This window comes from Microcebus murinus, chromosome 14 (genome assembly GCF_040939455.1).
Source record: "Microcebus murinus isolate Inina chromosome 14, M.murinus_Inina_mat1.0, whole genome shotgun sequence".
Lineage (NCBI taxonomy): Eukaryota > Metazoa > Chordata > Mammalia > Primates > Cheirogaleidae > Microcebus > Microcebus murinus.
This window is the reverse complement of record NC_134117.1, coordinates 8,458,233-8,477,740: the sequence shown is the minus strand read 5'-3', so window position 1 is coordinate 8,477,740 and position 19,508 is coordinate 8,458,233. Positions and strand designations below refer to the sequence as shown.

The window sequence follows — 19,508 nt, the reverse complement described above, 5'->3', positions numbered from 1 at the left end:
GCAGCTTTTTGGGCACAGGGTTTAGAAAGACCCTGAGGCTGCCTCGAGATTCAGTGCTGTGGTCATTGTCAGCCGAGGACTTCTGAAATTGCCCTGCAGCGCACCTTGTGCCCCGCCCCTGTGTCTTTGGCCATGCGTGTTTGCTGTCTGTGCAGTGGAGAGGGCCCCGGGAGCAAAGCTGCTGTAGCAGCCGGGCAGCGTGGGGCGGGGAGCAGGCTGGGGGCAGGGTGAAAGGGTAGTTGAGGGGCTGCGTTCATTTTGTGTGCCCTTAGCTTCGATGACAACATTGTGGAACATGCTCACATCCCCCAAGCTGCTGTGCAGTGTGATGACCTATAGCCAAAGACAGTCCCAGGTGGCCTCAGTGGATCAGCCCTGGACTGGGAGTGACGGGGAGCATTAGGTTCATTGTCAAGTTTGTGTCCCTGCTCCCCACCGCGCAGGAATGGGGGCTTCCAAGCCTGATAAGGCGTCTTCAAGGAAGTAAAGACACTCCATTTCTTCTGCACGTGTGACTTCAGCAGATAAGCGCGTCTCCATATAGTAATCAGCACACTGACCTGCTGAGGCCAAGTTTCATCGGCAGTGTTTTGAAGCATTTAATCCATTCCTGGAACATCTGTGTGGCAAGTTAACTAAAGAGCCCATTTTATTCTGCCTCGTTATTTGAGGAAAGTAGTACTCAGTGCCGGAATTATGTGTACTTTGCTCAGTTTCTATATAATTTGCTTTGAACCCAAATGTTTTACCCCCGCCCCCACTCTTTTAATAGCCCGTGAGACGCCTTTTCCAGTGAGTCATGCACACCAGGAGAAATTGCCATTTGGCTCCAGGACAGCTCTCGCCCTGGAAGCGTCTTAGCTCTGGGAGATAGGAAAAGAGCTAGAATGTGGTGATTCACTGGAGCTGTGTTTTTAACATGGAAGAAGCAAGTGGGAAGGAGGGGGTTATGGTGTGTGGCTTCCGCTGCCTTCCGTGGCACTCCTGAGCCGGGACTCCAGGGCTCTTCCCCGGAGTATCAGGCACATGGGTGTTTCTCACCACCATGGCTTTTCCATTTTCTTCTGCATCTGCACTCATTGGATTTTGACCCCCAAGCCTCACGCCTCCAGGCAGCATTTCTGCAAGCCCCTGATCCTGCATGACTTTCCTTGTTAGAAACCATTGGCTTGTTCCCAAGTCCTGACACTGCCCCAACCTAAGCAAGGCTGATAGTATCTTCCAAAGGGGCCTGAATCTTCTCACTGCAGCACAGGGGTGGCTCCAGATGGCCAGCACTGTGGTGTCCCTCCCCTCCTTCTCCCCCTGCCCACCCCACTCTCCAGCAAGCTTTGGGGCCGACTGGGAGAAAAGATGGGAAAGCATGGAGCTCGGACACTCTCCTGCAGCCATCTAGGCCCACTCTGCCCTCCATCTCCCTTCTCGGAAGACCATGTGGCTCATTTCTCTGTCTTGCCCACTTTTCCTGCTCCAGAGTGGTAGCACCTCTAAGTGTGCCCTTGTCAACAGCCTCCACCTCCCAAATGCATCTCCTGAGCCCCAGGATCCTGCTCCCAACCCCCTTAGCCTGCTCTGCCTCCTCTCTCAGTTGGCCTGTGAAGGGGGCCACTCAACAGAGCCTCTCTCTGGGCCCCCATGAGCTCCTGGACTCATTTACATCCTGCCTCCCTTGGTTCATCATAAGCAGCTTAAAGAAAGAGTTCATGGTACTTTATCTTAACCCCAACCTACCTGGCACCTTGCTGGACGCATAATAGCTTAGTGAATGATGAGCTTCCACCAAACATTTCTATGTACCAGTAGCTCGGTCCCCCATAGAGAAGTGGGTCTTACTATGCTCATGCAAAATTCAGAGAACACCACTACTGTGGCCACTTGCACTAATAGGGACTGCAGACAAATTTCCTTTGTTATTGCTGCAAATTTCCTTTGTTATTGCTGTGTAGTGCCTGTTGGGTGCGCCAGACCCAGAAGGAGCCTGAGCTCTTCCCTAGGCCCAGAGAGGGAAAAGGTTGTGGTAGGTTAGTGGTGTCTACCCTGAACCTGAGAGTGGGGACTGGTGGCAGCTGTGCCAGTGTGTGCCACCCCTTCCCGAGGACCCCCAGGGCTGACCAGTGGCCATGCAGGGCCTTTCGTGGCTGCTGGCCGGGCTGGCTGGTGGCCAGAGGGCTCTGGCTGTGGCGGGAGCTGCTCCCCATGGAGGCGGAGGGAGCCTGCGTGGAGTCGGGGTCAGCCTGGGCCAGCATCCGGTGCAGGGGAGCTGAGCTACAACGTTCAGTGGGCAAGGGGAACAGCTAGTCGAGGGAGTTTGAGAGGCCGCTGCCTGGAAAGGGCCAGAAGCATTTAAAGGTGGGAGAGATGAGCTGGCCCCCAGGGAGGCAGTAAGTGAGAGCAGAGGAAGTTGGCTATTTGGCCCAATTATTAAAGTTACAAATACTGATGAAATAATTATTATTAATTATTATTCGGACGGAGTGATCTATAAGCTACCTTCCAGGGAGAGGGACAGACGTGTTGAGGCCGCCACACTTTGGGGACCTCCACGATGGGGCTGTACTTTCATTACTCGGCAGCAGGGGCTGAGGGGTGAGGCTGAGCTGCAGCTGAGGGCGCGGCCCCGGCCAGCCCAGCACCCAGAGTCAGCTGTCCCTGTCCCCGCCTGTCTCAGCAGCGTCCGGAAGACTAGCGAGGGGGGAATGTCGCTGAATAATTGATTCCTCCAGCTACGACTCTACCTGCAAATAAACACATATGTCCAAGCCGCTCACATTTTCTTTTGTTTGTTGATTTTTTTTCAATCTTTCATTCATTCAACAAATATTTGTCGAACACACACCGTGAGCCGGAGACGCCAATGGAACATTGACGGGGCAGGTTCTCTACCGAGCCAGATGTTTTGGGAAAACTCTGAACCTATTTTTGTTGCTGTCTGAGAACATCAATATAGGAAAGGAACACATAAGCACGCACATGTGCCCACAAATTCACATACAATTACACATATGTGTGTGTGTGCGCGCACACACACACACACACACACACACACACACACCCCTCTGCACCTCACAGCCTGTTTTCCTGGCAGTGGTTATTTTAGAAAAACAAATAGGCTGTCCAGAATTAAATTTAACATCTCCTTGCAGGAAAAACAAAAAAATGTAAGCAAAGCTGTTGCCTTCATCCCTGGAGGAAAAGTCATTATTTTGTTCCACTTAGCAGTCTGAGAAGTTCAGGAAAGCTATAAAAGCTCATAATTGGAAAGGGTCCATTAGCAGGCAAATTTTTAACTTTTTAAAAGTACCTTTTTAATCAAAGTATAAAATACACACAGAAAAGTGCTCAAACCTTAAATGAACAGCTCAATGAATTTCCAAAAAGTGGACACACCAGTGTAACCAACATCCCGACCAAGGCATGGAACATGGCCAGCCCCCTAAAGCGGCTCAGCTCAGTCACTGCCCCCTCACCCGAAGGTAAATGATGTCCTGACTTGTTTTACCATCCATGCATCTGTCCTGCTTTTGAACTTTATGTAAATAGAATCCTATAGGGTACACTTTCTAACATCTGACTTGTTTCACTCAACAGTATATCTGTAAAATCTGTTCATGTGGTTTGCATGTAGCAATAGCTTGTTCATTCTCATACAATATTTTATTATATGATTACACCACAATTTATTCTGATGTTGATGGATGATGTTTCGGCTACTAGGAATAGTGCTGCTATATACAGCCGTGCACATGTCTTTTGGTACATGTAATTATGTGCTTCTACTGGCTATAACCTAGGAGTAGAATTACTGTGTCATAGGACATGAAGAAGCTCAACGTTACTAAATGCTGCCAAACAGTTTTGCAAAGTGGTTGTGCGAATTTATTCCCTAACCAGAAGTCTATTAGCAGGCAAATTTTCTGATTGTAGCAGGCAAAAATTTTAGCAGGCAAAAATTTAGCAGGCAAAAATTCTGATTTTTCCATATCCTTGCCAACCTTGGTATTTTCAATCTTTTACTTTTCCAATGGATGGGTAGTGGGGCTAGTTTGCCTATTTTCTTTCAATTTACTTCTCCCTACTGATGAGGTTGAGCATCTCCTTATTTATTAACCATGTGTAATATTTTGTTGTCTCTATTGCAAATAGTATCATTTTGAAATTTTTATATTCTAATTGTTTGTTGCCAGCATATAGAAGGATAACAGTTTTTGTATATTGACTTCGAATCCATATATTAATAGATTTCCTTATTACTTCTAATAGCCAATTGATTCTTTTGGATGTTTTTAATGTATAATCGTGCCATTTTAAGAATAATAATAGATTTTTCTCTCCCTTTCCAAATCATAATGTCTTTCATTTATCTTTCTTGCCGTATTTAACTAAGGCAAGTGAACCTCCAGTATCATGAATAGTGAGTAGGTGGAATCTCTAGTATCACACTGAGTAGACGTGATGATAATGAACATCTTTTCTTGAGCCCATTCCCAAGGGAGTAGCTTTCAATAATTCCCCGACGTATGTATGACGTTGCCTGTGGGCTTTGTGTAGATACTCTTTATGGGGAATTCTCTTCTATTCCTAGAATTTTTAATTATGAGTGAATCTTTTTGACTCTTCTGCAATAAAACTTGGCTAAAACATAAGCACATTGTATAACTATACAAAAATATTTTAATATATTTATTCTATAAGCTTTCTTCTATTTTAAACATTTTTAAACTTTTTTTAGCTTTTTATATTTTTTGTTAATAAGACACAAACACACACATTAGCCTAGGCCTGCGAGGGGGCCAGGATCATCACTGTCACTGTCTTCCACCGTCACATCCTGTCCCACTGGAAGGTCGTCAGGGGCAATGACAGGTATGGAAGCGTCATCTGCTATGACAAATGTTTTCTGGAATCCCTCCTAAAGGACCTGTATGAGGCTTTTTACAGTTAACCTTTTGTTTAAAAAAAAAAAGTAGAACGAGTGCACTCTAAAAGAATGATATAAAATATAGTAAGTACATAAAGTTTGTTTATGTTTGTTTTCATAATTTTTTGTTTGTTATCATAATGGAGTATTATGTACTGTATGGAATTGTATATGCTATACTTTTATACAACTGGCAGTGTGGTAGGTTTGTTTACACCGGCATACACACATAACTAATGCATTGTGTTATGACACCACTAGGAGATAGGAATTTTTCAGCTCCATTATAATTTCTGGGACCACCATAACGTATGTGGACCCTTGTTGACCGAAACGTTGTCATGTGGCACCTGACTGTATCTGTAGAATATTGTATGAATGGAAGCATGGAGTATGTACTCCTCCTTTTGTCTGGATTCTCCCATTCAGCATAAGCATTTTGAGATTCATCCATGTTGTTGCATGTCCCCATAGGTCTTTGGTTTATTGCTGAGCAATTTTCCATTTATGGATCACCAAAATTTGTTTTTCAGTTCAGCTTTTGATGGACATTTGGGTTGGTTTTAGTTTGGTGCTATTATAAATAAAGCTACTATAAGCATTCATGTATAAGTTTGTCAGAAGGGCAGAGACATGCTTCCATTTCTTTTAGGTTTTTGCCAATTTAATGCACACATAATGGTATCTTGTGATTTTTAACTTATATTTCCCCAGTGACTACTGATGTTAGACACCTTTTCATATGCTCACTGATTATTCTTTTATCTTCTGTGGTGATGTCTCCAGCTGAGTCTCCTTTTTCCCGGGCCCTGCCTCAATCTGAGCCAGCCTTCATGGGGCTGGCCGAGGACACCTCCAGGAAGCCTTCCCCGATCTCACCTGCACACTGGACAGATTCTTTCTCTGAGCGTCTCTGCAGAGGGAACAAGAACTGTGCTGGCCGTGTGGGTGTGCACTGGCCTGACAAATCTAATGGCACCGTTCCCCACACACCACAACCCAGGGGAGCCACTGCAGGGAACCCCCTCCCGGGAGAGCCGCCCAGCCGTGCCCTGCACCCCAGGTGCCCTGAGCCCACTGGCTTCTTGAGGGGAATGCTCTATGATGCTGCGTCCCTACGGTGGGCGGAGGCCACGTGCCTCTTGTGATTCATGAATGGCATTTGCAGATGTAGCCGCGGAGTTTGTAAGAACCTGGGCGCCCCTGGTGCGAGAGCACAGATCTCTTTACCAGAATATTCATTTTGAAATGTCCCATGCGTCACGGACATTAGGGCCATTGAATTGTCCTTGCCAAGCCACGTGCAGGGAGGTTGGTATGTTGTGGGACCAGAGGAGTTCCCATTACCTGATGTTCACGCTTCTCACCTTGTCCCTGCCTTCTCTTGCTCTGACAAGTGCTGCCTCTGCTCCCTCCCACTTGGCTCCCTGGAACCTGAATCTCCCTTGTTCTTGGGTCCTTAAAGATTATTCCCAGTTCTTACTAACTTTCCACTTCCGCCACATTGTTTCTTGGCTTTCCAGACATACTGAGAAGCACCAAGCACACCTTCAATATGAGCACAGAGAAACGGAAGGAGCTCAGAATCTGGATGTAGCAGGTCCTTAAAAGGGGCGGCCGTGGCTATTGTTACACAGGGTCCCCATAAAGCCTTTCCAGTTTTGCTTTTGGGCGAGGGCCAGGGCCATCTTGACAGTGAATGACATTGAACTAGGTCTCGACGAATGGCTGAGAGGAACTTGGCCTGACAAATGGTCACGACAACAGCAGACAGGACCACGTGGGCATAGGGGCGTGGGCATGGAATAGCCGGTGTGTGCACGCAAGTGTGTATGAGCACGCGCACTAGGGCTGGCCCTACTGGCATTCCTAGAAGATAAACTGTGGGTGAATGGAGGGGCGGGATGGCGGGATTGCAGCTAGAGAGTCGGCAGGGACCAGATCATTCATGCAATTCAATCACCTAACACTTTGTGAGCTGAGTGCCAGGCGCTGTAAGAGGCGGTGAGGACGCAACAGAAAACAAAGCAGACATAAATCCCCGTCTCCACGGAGCTTGCAATCTAGGAAGCAGAGACAGACAACGAGTTAGGTGTGTGTCGGGAGGGGTCAGCCTGTTGTCCGAGCCCCCCTCCTGCCATTTGCTGCCTGTAGACCTCGGGCCAGCCCCTGACCACCAGGCGGGAGGCAGCAGCACCTGCGTGCCAGGACTGACGCTGGAGCTGTCAGGTCTGCGGCTCTTACACTGGCAGGAAGGGCAAAGGACTCCAGCAGGTGACAAGGCGGAGGAAGTGAGAAAGCTGTGGCTCACGGGGTCTCTAACGTTACCACCCGCACCAGTCAGAGGGCGATTTGTTTGCAGGCACTGTCTTTCCGGAGGCCACAGGGTGATTGTGGCATGGCCCAGAGCCAACCTGGGTGTGTCCTTCAGCCTCAAGGACCTGTCACTGTCTTGCTTAAAGGGGTCATGCCCCAGGGTTTCTCAAGGAACTTTAGAAGGCAGAGACCACGGCCTGAAGTGGTCCCAGAGAGGTCGTGCTAAACTCAGAGAAGCCTTTGCACGGACAGAGCCCAGCACCGTGGAAGCCACACCCGTCTTGGACCCCGCTGGCACAGCCATGCAGAGACGTCCCTAGACGTTGCAGCCTGCTTGCTCCAAGGTCACGTGACATCAGGCGAGTGCACTCGCCCTTGGCCAGAGGGTATCGGATGCTGCCACACCAGACAGCGAGGGGGCAGAGTGACATGGAAGAGGTGCTGGGCCTGGGAGGCATGTAGAATGCCGGTGCCGTGACAAGGGACCCGCGAGGCTCTAGGAGCAGGTTACACAACTGGATCCAGGCAACCCACCCCACCCCTCAGATCCTTTGAGATTTTAGAAAATCGGAAGCTAAAGACACCATTTTCTTTCTTTGATGTGGCCCATGGCTTGGGCGATTTAGGGGTGGCAGTGACGATGAATGCCACTAAGAACAATTCCCTGCACTTGGCCCACTTGAGTCCTGCTCACTTTTCCTGGGACGGGAGGTCAACAGTGGTTCTCACGAGGCATTGAGGGCTTGTTGGGCCCAGCGGCCGTGCCACGTGCCTCCAAGCACTGCCACCCTGCCCTTCCCATGTCCCTTAGGACGCACCTGTCGCTACTGCTCCCACTTGGAGGAGAAGGAGAGTGATGCTCAGAGAGGCCCGGCCACCTGACCGGTGGCTGGCTGGGCCAAGACTGGACCCTGGTCCGTCTGCCCCCAGGCCCAGTGTGGTTGGGCAATGAGCCGACCCGTGGCCTCTCTGAGTGAGCCCCAGTAGTGGCGTCATTGCCACTTCCTAGCACCTGTCCCAACAAAGTCGTTTCCAAGTCCTCTGGGGGAGGAGGGTTGTCCAGAGACAACCTTGGCCTTCGGGCCTGAGTGCCTCTCAGAGGGCCACTCAGGGCGTGGCTCCTCTCACTACCAGGAGCATTCGCTCTCCAAGCAGACTGAAGCAGTGCCTCATGGCTTCTGTGCGGAGGGCCTGGCCTCTAGGCCTGGCCTTTCCCTTTGGCTGAATCTAGCTGTATTTAAGCGGCAGCTTCAGCAGATGCTTACTGCTCAGGGGCAGCACCAGGCCATAGGGGCCCTTATCACAGGTGCTGGCTCATTCCCGGGGCACCAGGCTAGGCTGGGGAGGACAGGATGGCATCAGCTTGGCCCCTTATGCCCCATCGACACCTGCTGCCCAGCGTGATGCCACCTCAGCTGTTCTTCTGTTAAATGGTGAAGGAGAGGCTGAGAGGGAGGGACAGCCAGACCAGCCCAAGGAAAGGAAGCAATTGAGGGCTGCTTGTCCCACTAAGACGTCTGTGTCCCTAGGGCCCCGCACAGCACCGACTAGCCCTAGCCCCACTTTCCCTGGGTAATGGAGGGCCGGTTCTGGATCAATAGCCCTGCACTCCTGGAGTATTGACCGGGCTTTACGGATGCCTGCTCTGTCCAGCTCCAGAGACACACACGTGGCAGGTGCCCATAAATTATCCTTGCACTGGATCAGACCCGTTTGCCTTTGCACCTGCCTCAGCGCCCCTAGACCTGGGGACCACTGCCGTGGAGAGGGGTCGGGCAGCCCCAGGAATTCCCAGATCTTATGAAAACAAGTGGTTCCGGGAAGGCTGGTGGGCACCTCCGACGGAGGCGGGACACAGGGCCAATGGTGCACCGGTCCAACTGGGACAGGGCGTGACTTAGACATCACTCTCGATTCACGGAAAAATAATCTAAAAGCACGCTTGGCTGGAGTGACTCTGCATTTTCAAAGAGACTTGGAAAAACCATCCCCATCGTCCTCATTTGTGAAAATTATTTCTAAACAAGGGCAGGGGTGCCTCTCTGCCTGTGCACGAGTGTCTCCTCAAGGAAAACCTCATCTTCCCAAGCCAGCCCCGACCTCCAGTCCCGGGGGGGTATTAACTGGAGTTTAGCATGAACACTGAGTGCAGCAGAACTGATGGTGAAACCAGCTGCTGAAACCAGTTACCCCCACATCTGCTCTTTTCTTCTTTTTAATTCCAGCAGAAAGCACGTCTGAAGCGTCTAGTACGGGCACTTCCTGCAAGGGTTCGTGCCTGGCTGAGCCTCTGTTTCCCATCTGTAAAATCTGACGCTGGCCACACTTGCTCTGTCTGTCCCACGGGGGGTCTGTGGGACGCAAGTGAGAAAACGCACACTGACGTCCTCTAAAGTAACGTGTATTACCATCTCACTTAACACACATCTGTTGGGCACCTACTGTATGCACAGCTCATGGGTAGACGCTGAAGGGACATAACCAATTGTCCCCAGTACAGTCTCCGGGGTTAGACTTTGCAAAGGGCATCGGCGCCACCCCTGCTTCCACGCATCCCCTCATCAGAGAGAACCCGAGTTCATCTCCCCGCGGCTGGGGAAGCCACTGGTGTCTATGGCGTGGCTTTCACCAGCCCAGGCTGATTCCAGACAGGAGCTTTCTGAAGGCCTTTTATTTTTCTTTGTGCCCCTGCTAAGCTTTTCCAAGAACTGTTGCTTTCTGGACCAGGATGTGGGACAGAGACTGATGCCGCTCTTCCTGTGCTTGCATCTGCACGGCATCACCAGAGGTGAGTCCCGGCCCTGTGCGCGCCTCCCCCAGAGAGCAACTGGGGTTTGCCCCACCCCTCAGCCACCACGGGGACAGCCCCACCGGATGCTTCTAAAGGAATCAGCTGAGATCTGGTATTGTCGGCTTCCAAGCTGTGTGGCTTTGGGGAAGGCATCTAACTGCCGGGTCTTAGTTTCCTTGTCTGTAGAATGAGGGAGAGCAGAGATTCCATGAGTCAGGACAATGAGGAGAAGGGGCTGTGTATTGTGGAGCAGCACACGCTGCCAACGGCAGTTCTATTGGCATCCGATGTGTGCCCCGCCTCTCAGCCCGGAACTCACTCCTAGGCCTCTTGCTTGGCAGTTTGGAAGAAAACTCTGGGTCTGTGTCCCAAACTTAGGCTTGTGCCCCTCAACCTCGTGCTCTGGGCGACTGTCCCTTGGAAATAGGAGAGAAATAGTGGGCAGTCCAGGAGGCTCCCCCCTCCATGTGATCTTTGCATCTAAAGGGATCTCTGAGAACTTTCTCAAAGCCATTCCAGCTATCCAGATATACAGTAGCTCGAGAACTCAGGTAGTTCTGTCCAAGTTGCTTCTAGACAGTCCAAAAGCACTGCTCTCAAACCTCCCTTTCCAGGCAAGATTTCTGCCAGGGGACTGGGAACACCTGGCTTGGGGGAGGAAGTTACTTATGCATAACTTACGGATGCCCAGGGGCCTGGGAAGGGTGACCTAGAAAACAGTATGGGAAAAAAATAATAAAAACAGAAACAACTTTTAATTGGACCAATGTGAAGCTTAAATATCTTCTTCCTTTTTTCTTTGTGATTTTTTTTTGGGTAGTATTGTAAGAACCAAAATATCTTTGAAGAGTGTGGTTGATTGGTTTAAGCTGAACTTTGAGGGCCACTGATGGCTTCTCCTTCAACGATAGTTCCCAAGGTACCCTCCAAAGTTCACGGACAGTGATATCTGCTTACAGGATTGTGGGGAATACATTTCACTCAGAATAATATAAGCTAAATTTATATTAAAACATTAATATGTAGTACAGAAAATTTCCTATTGAGGTTGAAATGGCCATCCAATTTGGAGTGAATTCATTCATAACTTTGGAAGTTTATTCGTATACGTTTTTTAAAAAAGAGTTAATTTGGAGGACAAAAGTAATTGACTGTGAACACAACCACAGTGAATCTGAGATGTTTCATTCCCATTTTATCAACCAAGCCCTAAATGAGACCACTCGCCTTTTTCCCTTCCCTCAGCATTTGACTTCTGTTTTCTTGCTGTAAATGAGATTTTAGAAGTTCCGTTATGAATTAATAAATGTAAAAATGTTCCCTCTGTGTTACTTCCAAGGCAAGGATCTGGAGCAGTTAAGGCACATGAACTTTTTCCCGGAGTCATGGCTGATCCGGGTTGCAGCCAACCACTACCATGCAGTAAGTCACCAGCTCAGCAAGGAAACAATTATCAAAATGTATTGCCTCTGGGACTTTGCCTTTGCTGGAGAGGTTTCACGTTGGAAACCTCTGGGCTTTTGAGGTCAGGACATATCTGGGTCCTGGGGAAGGAGGGAGGAGACCCAGCCTTGGAATTGGAGTGCTTCGAGCATCTGCCGCGTTGATCTGGAGGGTTCGCTGGGGTACAACAGCACCAGTCACAAAGGCCCCCAAACCAAGTCCCTTGAAAGACCCAAATGTAACATGTGCTTACTATTGAAAATTTTCAAAATGCAGAGAAATTGAAAGAAAGAAAAGAAATACCCTCATACCCATCACCCAAATGCAACCACTGTTAACATCTCACATTTACTGCCTTCCAATCTTTACATATATTGTAAACATAACACACTCAATTAAATGTGCTTCCTAACACCATTTTTAATGGCGTCAAACTCCTCCACCAAGAGGATGCTAGTTTGTCATTCTTTTACTGTAGAAAATGCATAGTATTTCTAATTGTTTACTATTAATATTATAAATGACAGTATGGTGAACGTATTTGCACCTAATGGTTCATTTTATTATACTTTGAGTTATTTTTTAATAGGATATTCTCAAGAGTAGAAATGCTGGCACAAAAAGGAATGTGCATTTTTGTTCTTGATATGTACTGGGACCAAAGTACTCTTCCCCCAGTAATAAATGAGCATGCCTCACTTTGCACACCCTCAGCAATGGAGAGCATTTAAATTTCAAATCACTTTTGTTAATTGAGAAGGAAACAATGACATCTCATTTTTTAATATGCATTTCCTTTATTCTCATTAACCACGAGTAGTTTTCCATGCACTATTTCCCCCTTTGTGAATTCTCTGTGCAAACTGTTATACTTTTTTCTGTGTTTCCAATCTTGCATTTTTGGAGATGAAGTGGGGCAGTGTATGAGTTCTGAAGATGTATGAGTCACTGGTTAAAATTCAGTCCAGCTCAACAAATACCTATTGTAATGAGCAAACCACAGCCTCAGCGCTCCCCACCCAGTAGAAAATGACCCCACGGAAGCCGCTGCTCTGGGTCATCCCTCAGAACTGTGCTCTAACAGAGTGGCGGAAGGGTGACAGAGAGAGGGGACAGTGTCTGTGCTGACACCTCAGGAAGCCCCCTACCTCCCTCTTGGCCCTCTGACCCTGCCCACCTCCTTCTTCTTCCCCCTGCTGCCATCCTCCCAAAATCTGCTCCCTCCCCTCCCCCGCCCTCACCTTGGGGCCTGCCGTGCAGGGACCTTACTGGCTCTTGACTTTGTGACCATGGTCATCTCTGCCTCAGGATGGGGCCACTCCGTACACATTTTCTTTCCCAAGTAAGACTGCTCGGGTACTTTTCTTTTTCTCCCCTTGGCATCCTCTGAAAGCTCTGAGCATAGTACCTGGCACAGAACAGGTTTTTGGTGAACACCTGTGAACCGCATGAACGGCTGCATGTCGTCTAGAGGCAGAATTCCCTTTCGAGCAGTGTGGGAGGCGTGGGGATCAAGGGACGGCCGCGAAGACGATGAGAGGCCAGTGGATCAGGCTGCCGGTGAACTGTGTGCGTTTTCCTTGCAGCTGGAGAATGGGGGTGACATGGTCCACCTGAAAGATCTTAACACCCATGCCGTGAGATTCGGGCTGCTCTTCACGCAGGTACCAAACACTGGACCTGAACCATGGGAAGAGCCGTCCCTCTTGTGCTTGGTTAAGAGCCTCTGTAGGGTGGCCTGTGCCCACTTTCTGACCTCTAGTGGGAAGGTCAGGGGGGAAGAGGGCGTCGTGGGAGTCTCACCCGCATGCTTGCCAGCTCCTAGCAAACAGAATCCACAAGAAGGGGCCTGGGACCGGCTGTTCAGTAATCCGATGTGCGTCCCAAATTTCCCCACTGAGGTGGCCAACTGTCCTGGTTTTCCCGGCATGGAGGAGTTTCCCTGGGACGCAGGACTATTGGCTCTAAAACCAGGGAAGGCCTATGCAGCCTGGGGTGGGTGGTCATCCCATTCCTCACAAACATCAACAGCCACCAACTGGCTCAACAAGAGACTCCTCGCTGAGTCCATGTTTAAGGTTGCAGGGGTGAACCATTCTGGGCAGCTATCAATATTTTAATGGATACCAGAATCAAATCATGATGGGTGAAGGAGCTTGATTGCAAGACATCTTGGTGCCCAGTCATCAGAGGCATGTCTGGGGTTGGTGGCTGTGCTCTGTCGTGGGTTCCCTGGGATAGGCACAATTCTCCAAGAAACCACTACTCCCTGTTGACTCTTTAAAGGCACACCAGTAGAGATCTCAAAAGAGTTCATGTATCAGGGACTCAGGGCCTGAACCTATCATCAGAGATCCCTCTGGGTCAGGCCTGGATGGGCTGGCCCAGCTCCTTGGTTGCAGAGACGTGCCCAGATAGGCAAATGTAGACACGGGGGCCAGTGCTTCTGCAAGTACCATGGGTATAAAGTATCTCTTTGGCCCATTAGATTGGAACAAAATGCTTTGTTTCAAAGGTTTGCAGACCACAGGTCATCTAAGAATATACCTAACCCATTCTTTTCCTCACTAAAGAACATGCAGAGTAAATAATATTGTCACTGCTCAGTAACTACTGCCAATTCTACTAGAAGCTTCTGCTGACTATACTAACTGTGAGCAGCAGTTATTACTGCTAAGCATTTGTGGAGTCACTGCAGTTCGGCTTTTCCTATGCCTCCTAGGCTACTATTGCTGCTATAGTTTCCCTTTTAAATCAGCCTCCAAATGAGTGACTTCTGTTGTTGTTGCTATGATTTATTTCACTATGTCTGCTTGACCTTGAATACTAAAGATTTTTTCTCCCTTCACTTTGTTGTTTCTCTTTCCCAATTTAGGAGCACACAACTCATTCAGAAACGATTGCCATTTATGGATTCTTCTTTGAGATAAAGGGAATCAAACATGATAGTACCTCTTACAGTTTTTACATGCAGGTAAGAAGGACAGACCAAGTGGAGAGATATGTCTCTGAAACAGGCTTTTAGATTCAGAATAAATTCATATTGCATTTATAATTGATCAGTCATTAATTAACAATTAATATGAACCATATTGCAGGTGCTAATTAAGCTTAGCTACATGATGCCATTTGATTTTTGTAACAACCTCAGAAGGTGGGTACTCTTAGCCCACTTAACAGATGAAGATTTCAAAACTGAGTATCTTCATCTTCACGTAGCCTCTATTGGTAAAGCCAGGGTTAAACTCTAGTCTTCTCTCTCCACACGTGGGGTGCTCAGCTCATCTTCATTTCAGACATGATGGGTGATGCTGTACGTAAACGGTCATTCTTCCGTGAAGGTAACAGTGCCCTTAGGTGGGAGAGGAGATGGTCTTGTTTAGCGAGACAAAACAGAGCCATGGGCCTGACCCCAGGGGGGTCAGGAGGATGCCCAGCTTCCCCTCCATGCTCCTGCTGGACTTTTAGGAGAGGTAAGAGAACGGCACGTTTAGGAGCAGGGAATCTGCAGTCTAATGGCCTGGCGAGCCGTATGACCTTGGCATGTCCCATGAACCTCCCTCTGTCCAGTTTCCTCACCTTTAAGATGGAGCAGGTAACAGGACATACCTCCCTGGGTGGTTGCGCATACTAAATGTGTTAGTTTGTGCAAAGGGCCTGACACGTAAAGCACTGTATGCATTAGCGATGATGAGGATGATGACAATGACAACTACGATGAAGGACTGCTATGCTCTCCTTAGGATTTGTTTATAAGTGTCTTTTCTCTAAACTGCAAGCATTGGAGAAACTGTATCTTATTAATGTTCTCATTACTACTGCCAATCACAGTACCTGGGACATAGGGACTGACTGAATGAATGGATTAACGGATGAATGCATGAATGAAGACTCCTGAGTTTGGGTCTCATCTTTGCCGCTACCTTGTGCCCTTGATCAAGTCATTTCCCCTCCTTGGGCCTCAGCTCTTGGTCTCCTGTGAGTCAGGCATCTCCCTACACAATGGATTTTTCTGGATGGAAGAGATGAATTAGGTGACAACCCCCGTCTGAATGCCCATATGAGTACTATGTTTTTTATTCTGGCAAAGTGATATTGAAGCTTGACTTAATGGTGTTTTTCGGGGTTGGCCACAGCCCATTCCCTTGGCCAGTGGTCTATGTAGGGTGAGAGCTCAAACGCCAGCTGGCTCAGCAGCGGTGGCTCTCAGGAAACGGAGCCATTTCAGAAACACCCTCTTGCTCCCTGCAAACATTATACAGGAGGGTCTATGTACTAGGAACTGGATTTTGCTAACCCTGGGCCACCTCTGTCACCGTCCCCCCTGAGATGGTCACTCTCTCTGCAGAGAATGAGGCACACGGACCTGGAATTGCCCGACGTGGGCTGCGAGAACAGCCCGGTGAGCCTGCTAGCAGAGCGCTTGGTGAGGTACGAGATCAGAGCTCAGACCCTGGTGGACGGCAAGTGGCAGGAGTTCAGGACAAACGAGATCAGGCAGAAGTTTGGGTTCACCAAGTCGTCCTGCAAGAGCCACGCAAGTGTTGGTCTTTGCTTGTCTTTTCTCTTTCTGTTTATTTCCTTTTTTGCTCTTTCTCCCCCCACCATCCCTTTTGGGGATCGCTGGTTTCTAATCTTCAGTGCTCTACACTGGAGTTCACCGGGGAAGCTCGCTTAGCTTCTCAAGGATTATCACAACTTCAAATAATGCTAAAGAGAAACGTTCTGGAATGAAAAGCAGGGATGCTGATAACTATAACCCACATCCGACTGCCTGACTTGGCTCACACCAGATGCATTTTGCAAGTTCCGAGGGTATCAGGAGGGTGGGCAGACACAGGGGGGCTCAGTATTTGCACCACCTCCACTGGTGCTTGTGCACAACCCATCACTTCCCCTGAAACCCACAGCCCGGACCCGCTTGCCTCGCCCCTGCCCATGGGAGGACTGGGCCCGCCGACCTCAGTGGGCAGTGCCGGCATCCAGGTGATTCGGTGCCTGGCCTGGCTTCGACAGCCACAACCTAGACGTTTCCAGAAAGCCGAGGAGGAACTCTTTAGGCTGTGAATTCAAGGAGGCCTGGGGGCGTCCCTTGCCGTCCTGCAGGGAGTGGGACTTTGCCATAAGCCAGCGAGTAGCTCCCAGTCCTGACTGCACGTCAGAACCATGGGGGGCCTCACGGCTCCCCAGGCCAAAGCACCCCCAGATCGCCAGACCAGATACTCTGTGGGTCAGGCCTGAGTATCAGTATTTTAAAAGCTTCTCAGGTTATTTTTTATGATGTTGGAAATCAGAATAGCAATTTCCTTTGTGGAGGGACTGGGATATGAACCAAGAAGGAACATGAAGGAGATTTCTGCCAGGCTGGAAATATCCTTTATCTTGAGCAGAGGGATGGTGACACAAGGAGCTCTCGCTTTGTGAAGATCCTGCAAGCTGGACTCTCAAGCTTTGTGCACTTTATTGTATTTTAGTTATACCTGTTTTTAAATTTTATTTTAAATACTGTCTGCAGGTGATTCTGACATGCAGCCAGAGCTGAGAACTGCCAGGCCTTTCTCTTCCCCCTCTAGAGGGCAGTTCTTATGCTAAAAGTCCCATTTGCTTTGTTTTGTTTCATATTTCAGATCTTGAAAATCCAAACTGTGGGCATCCCAATATATGCAAGTTTTGCTTTCATCTTCCCAGTATCTTGACAGTTTCCAGAAGAATCTATGGGATTATCTCCCCACCGGTCTGCATGAAAGAAAATAAAATAACATGAAAGGGAGCACTCAAGTATTCAGCTGACCTTCCTAGATAGTGACGGTCTCATTCGAACTTTTGCCCACATTTGTACCATTTGAGAGAGAAAAGTGCCAGAGCCGAGTCTATTTGTCATCGCGGACCCCACAGCACCCTGCGTCCAGCCCTAACCTTCTGCCCTCCCCAGGTGCTGGTGGGAACACCAGCAGTGACAACAGACTCCCACTGGGAGCACCAAGGACTTCTCTTAGGACGCAACTTTGTCTGCTACTTAGAGCAACATACCTGCCCATGGGCCCTGGAAGTTAGGGCTCAGACAGAACAAGAGGTTGGAAGGGAAGGAAGCAATTATAAGGTTCAGAGTGAACCTTATTTATCATTCCACATTTTTATTTTATTTTATTGTAATTTTTGAGACAGGGTCTCACTCTGTTGGGGCTAGAGTGCAGTGGCATCATCATAGCTCACTGCAACCTCACACTCCTGGGCTCAAGCGATCCTCCTGCCTCAGCTCCCCAAGTAGCTGGGACTACAGGTGCCACCATGCCCAGCCAATGTTTCTATTTTTTGTAGACATCAGGTCTTGCTATGTTCCACAGGCTGATCTTGAACTCCTAACCTCAAGCAATCCTCCCACCTCAGCCTTCCAAAGTGCTGTGATTACAGGCGTGAGCCACCATGCCCGGCCCATACCACCTTTTTAAATGGAACTCCGTGGGTTGGAAAAATTGAGGTAGAGAGCCTTTCTTCTCACTTTGTGTATTAGTTTTCTATTGCAGTGTAAAAAAAAAAATGCAAAGTTAGTGCCTTAACATTTATTTAACCCTTTGCACTCACTTTCTTTTTTCTCATTATCCACTCGACATTATCCACACTCGACATCCGAGTGCAAAGGGCTAATATTTCACAGTTTGCATGGTTGAGGAATCTAGGTATAGCTTCATTCGGCTCTATGCTCAGGGTCTCATAAAGACTGCAATTTAGTGGCAGCCAGGCTGTGTCCTCATCTGAAGACATGACCAGGGAGAGTCCACGTCCAAGTTCATTTGGGTTGTTGGCAGATTCATTTTCTTGCAGCTGTATGACTGAGGGCCTGACTGCTACTGGTACTTGGGATAAAGCTGCCCAGGTCCTAGTGGCCCCCTGCAGTTCCCTGCCACCGTAGCTTTCTCTACAGACATTTCAAAACATGGCTGTTTGCTTCTTCAAGGCCAGCAGGAGAATCTCTCCCTCTAGTCTGCTAAGACAGCATGTTGTATCAGGTAATGTAATCATGGGTGTGACAGCCTGTACCCTTTGCCCTGCTTTCTGGGCCAGAAGTAAGTCACATGTTCCACCCACACCCAAGGGGAGAGGATTAAACAAGGGGCCAGCTTAGGGTGTGTCCACCACAGTGTGTTTCCATTGTCTTTGGAAAAGTGATGGAGAGTGGATGGTGCCCTGCAGATAATGAGGTGGGTGAGTTTAGTCTAATGATCACCTTAGAGTCAGACGCAGGCTGGGGGAACCCCCACCCCAGCAAAGATTCCTGATGTCCTGTGCAGTGTGACCGGAGGGAGAAGCAGAGGAACTGGGCGTTGGGAGCCTGTTGGCAGGTCCTCCCCACCTGCAAGCCCTGTTTCCCAGGCTGCTCACCAGCTTGCTCTGGCCAGATCCAGTCCCAGGGAAGTAGGAAGAGCTTGGCAGATGAGAGAACAGGAGCAGCCTGGGTAGTTCTCGCGCCCTGGGCGGGGAGGCATCTTCCCGCAGTGGCCGCATCTCCTCCAGGGCTCCAGCTTGCATACTCGGCAGCCTCCTGCCATGGTTCTGGTGCCCACCTGGGGCCCCACTTCTGGTTCTGATTCCACCACCTTGTCCCTGGTCCCCTCCAGCCCCTGGGGCGGTGGGGACGTCCTTCACTGCCAGTCTCTGAGTTGCTGCATTCTCCCCTGTTTGGCCTCTCCAGTCTTTCTCCATCTGGGACCCAGTCCTCTGTATCACACTGATCCTGTTTGAAATCCCTGGAGTGGCGTATGTTTTCCAGGCTAGTCCCTGGTGTAAAGGGTTTTCCTGAGTTGGCAGATGTGGCCCAGTGGGGCGGATGGTTGGATAACTTGGCCTCGATAATTCCTCCCATTCCTGCAGGGCCGTGATTAGGGTGAGCTGAGTGAGGTGCTCGCTCGGGCAAAAAACCTCAGGGGGAGCCAAAATATTTAGTAATCCAGATAAATACTTTTGTAATGCAATATTTTAAAACATCAAAATGAACCCCCCAAAGTCTATGATGTAGCCTGGTGAACTGTTGTAAGGTGAGCA

The 19,508-nt window shown here is 49.1% G+C and overlaps 1 protein-coding gene across 3 annotated transcripts in view; it reads left to right on the top strand.

The window, feature by feature from the left end:
* BTBD16 (BTB domain containing 16) overlaps nucleotides 1–17,238 on the top strand; it is a 45,399-nt gene extending 28,161 nt beyond the window's left edge. For 2 of the 3 annotated variants that reach the window (XM_012781283.3, XM_012781285.3), the window contains 6 exons: nucleotides 9,931–10,022; nucleotides 11,365–11,447; nucleotides 13,055–13,132; nucleotides 14,344–14,442; nucleotides 15,817–16,011; nucleotides 17,096–17,238. In XM_012781283.3, the coding sequence (XP_012636737.1) occupies nucleotides 9,931–10,022; nucleotides 11,365–11,447; nucleotides 13,055–13,132; nucleotides 14,344–14,442; nucleotides 15,817–16,011; nucleotides 17,096–17,164 (616 nt within the window). In that variant the 3' untranslated portion in view covers nucleotides 17,165–17,238. The remainder of the gene's footprint in view (nucleotides 1–9,930; nucleotides 10,023–11,364; nucleotides 11,448–13,054; nucleotides 13,133–14,343; nucleotides 14,443–15,816; nucleotides 16,012–17,095) is intronic. The other variant, XM_012781284.3, reaches the window with a different exon arrangement.
* Nucleotides 17,239–19,508: the final 2,270 nt, after the last annotated feature.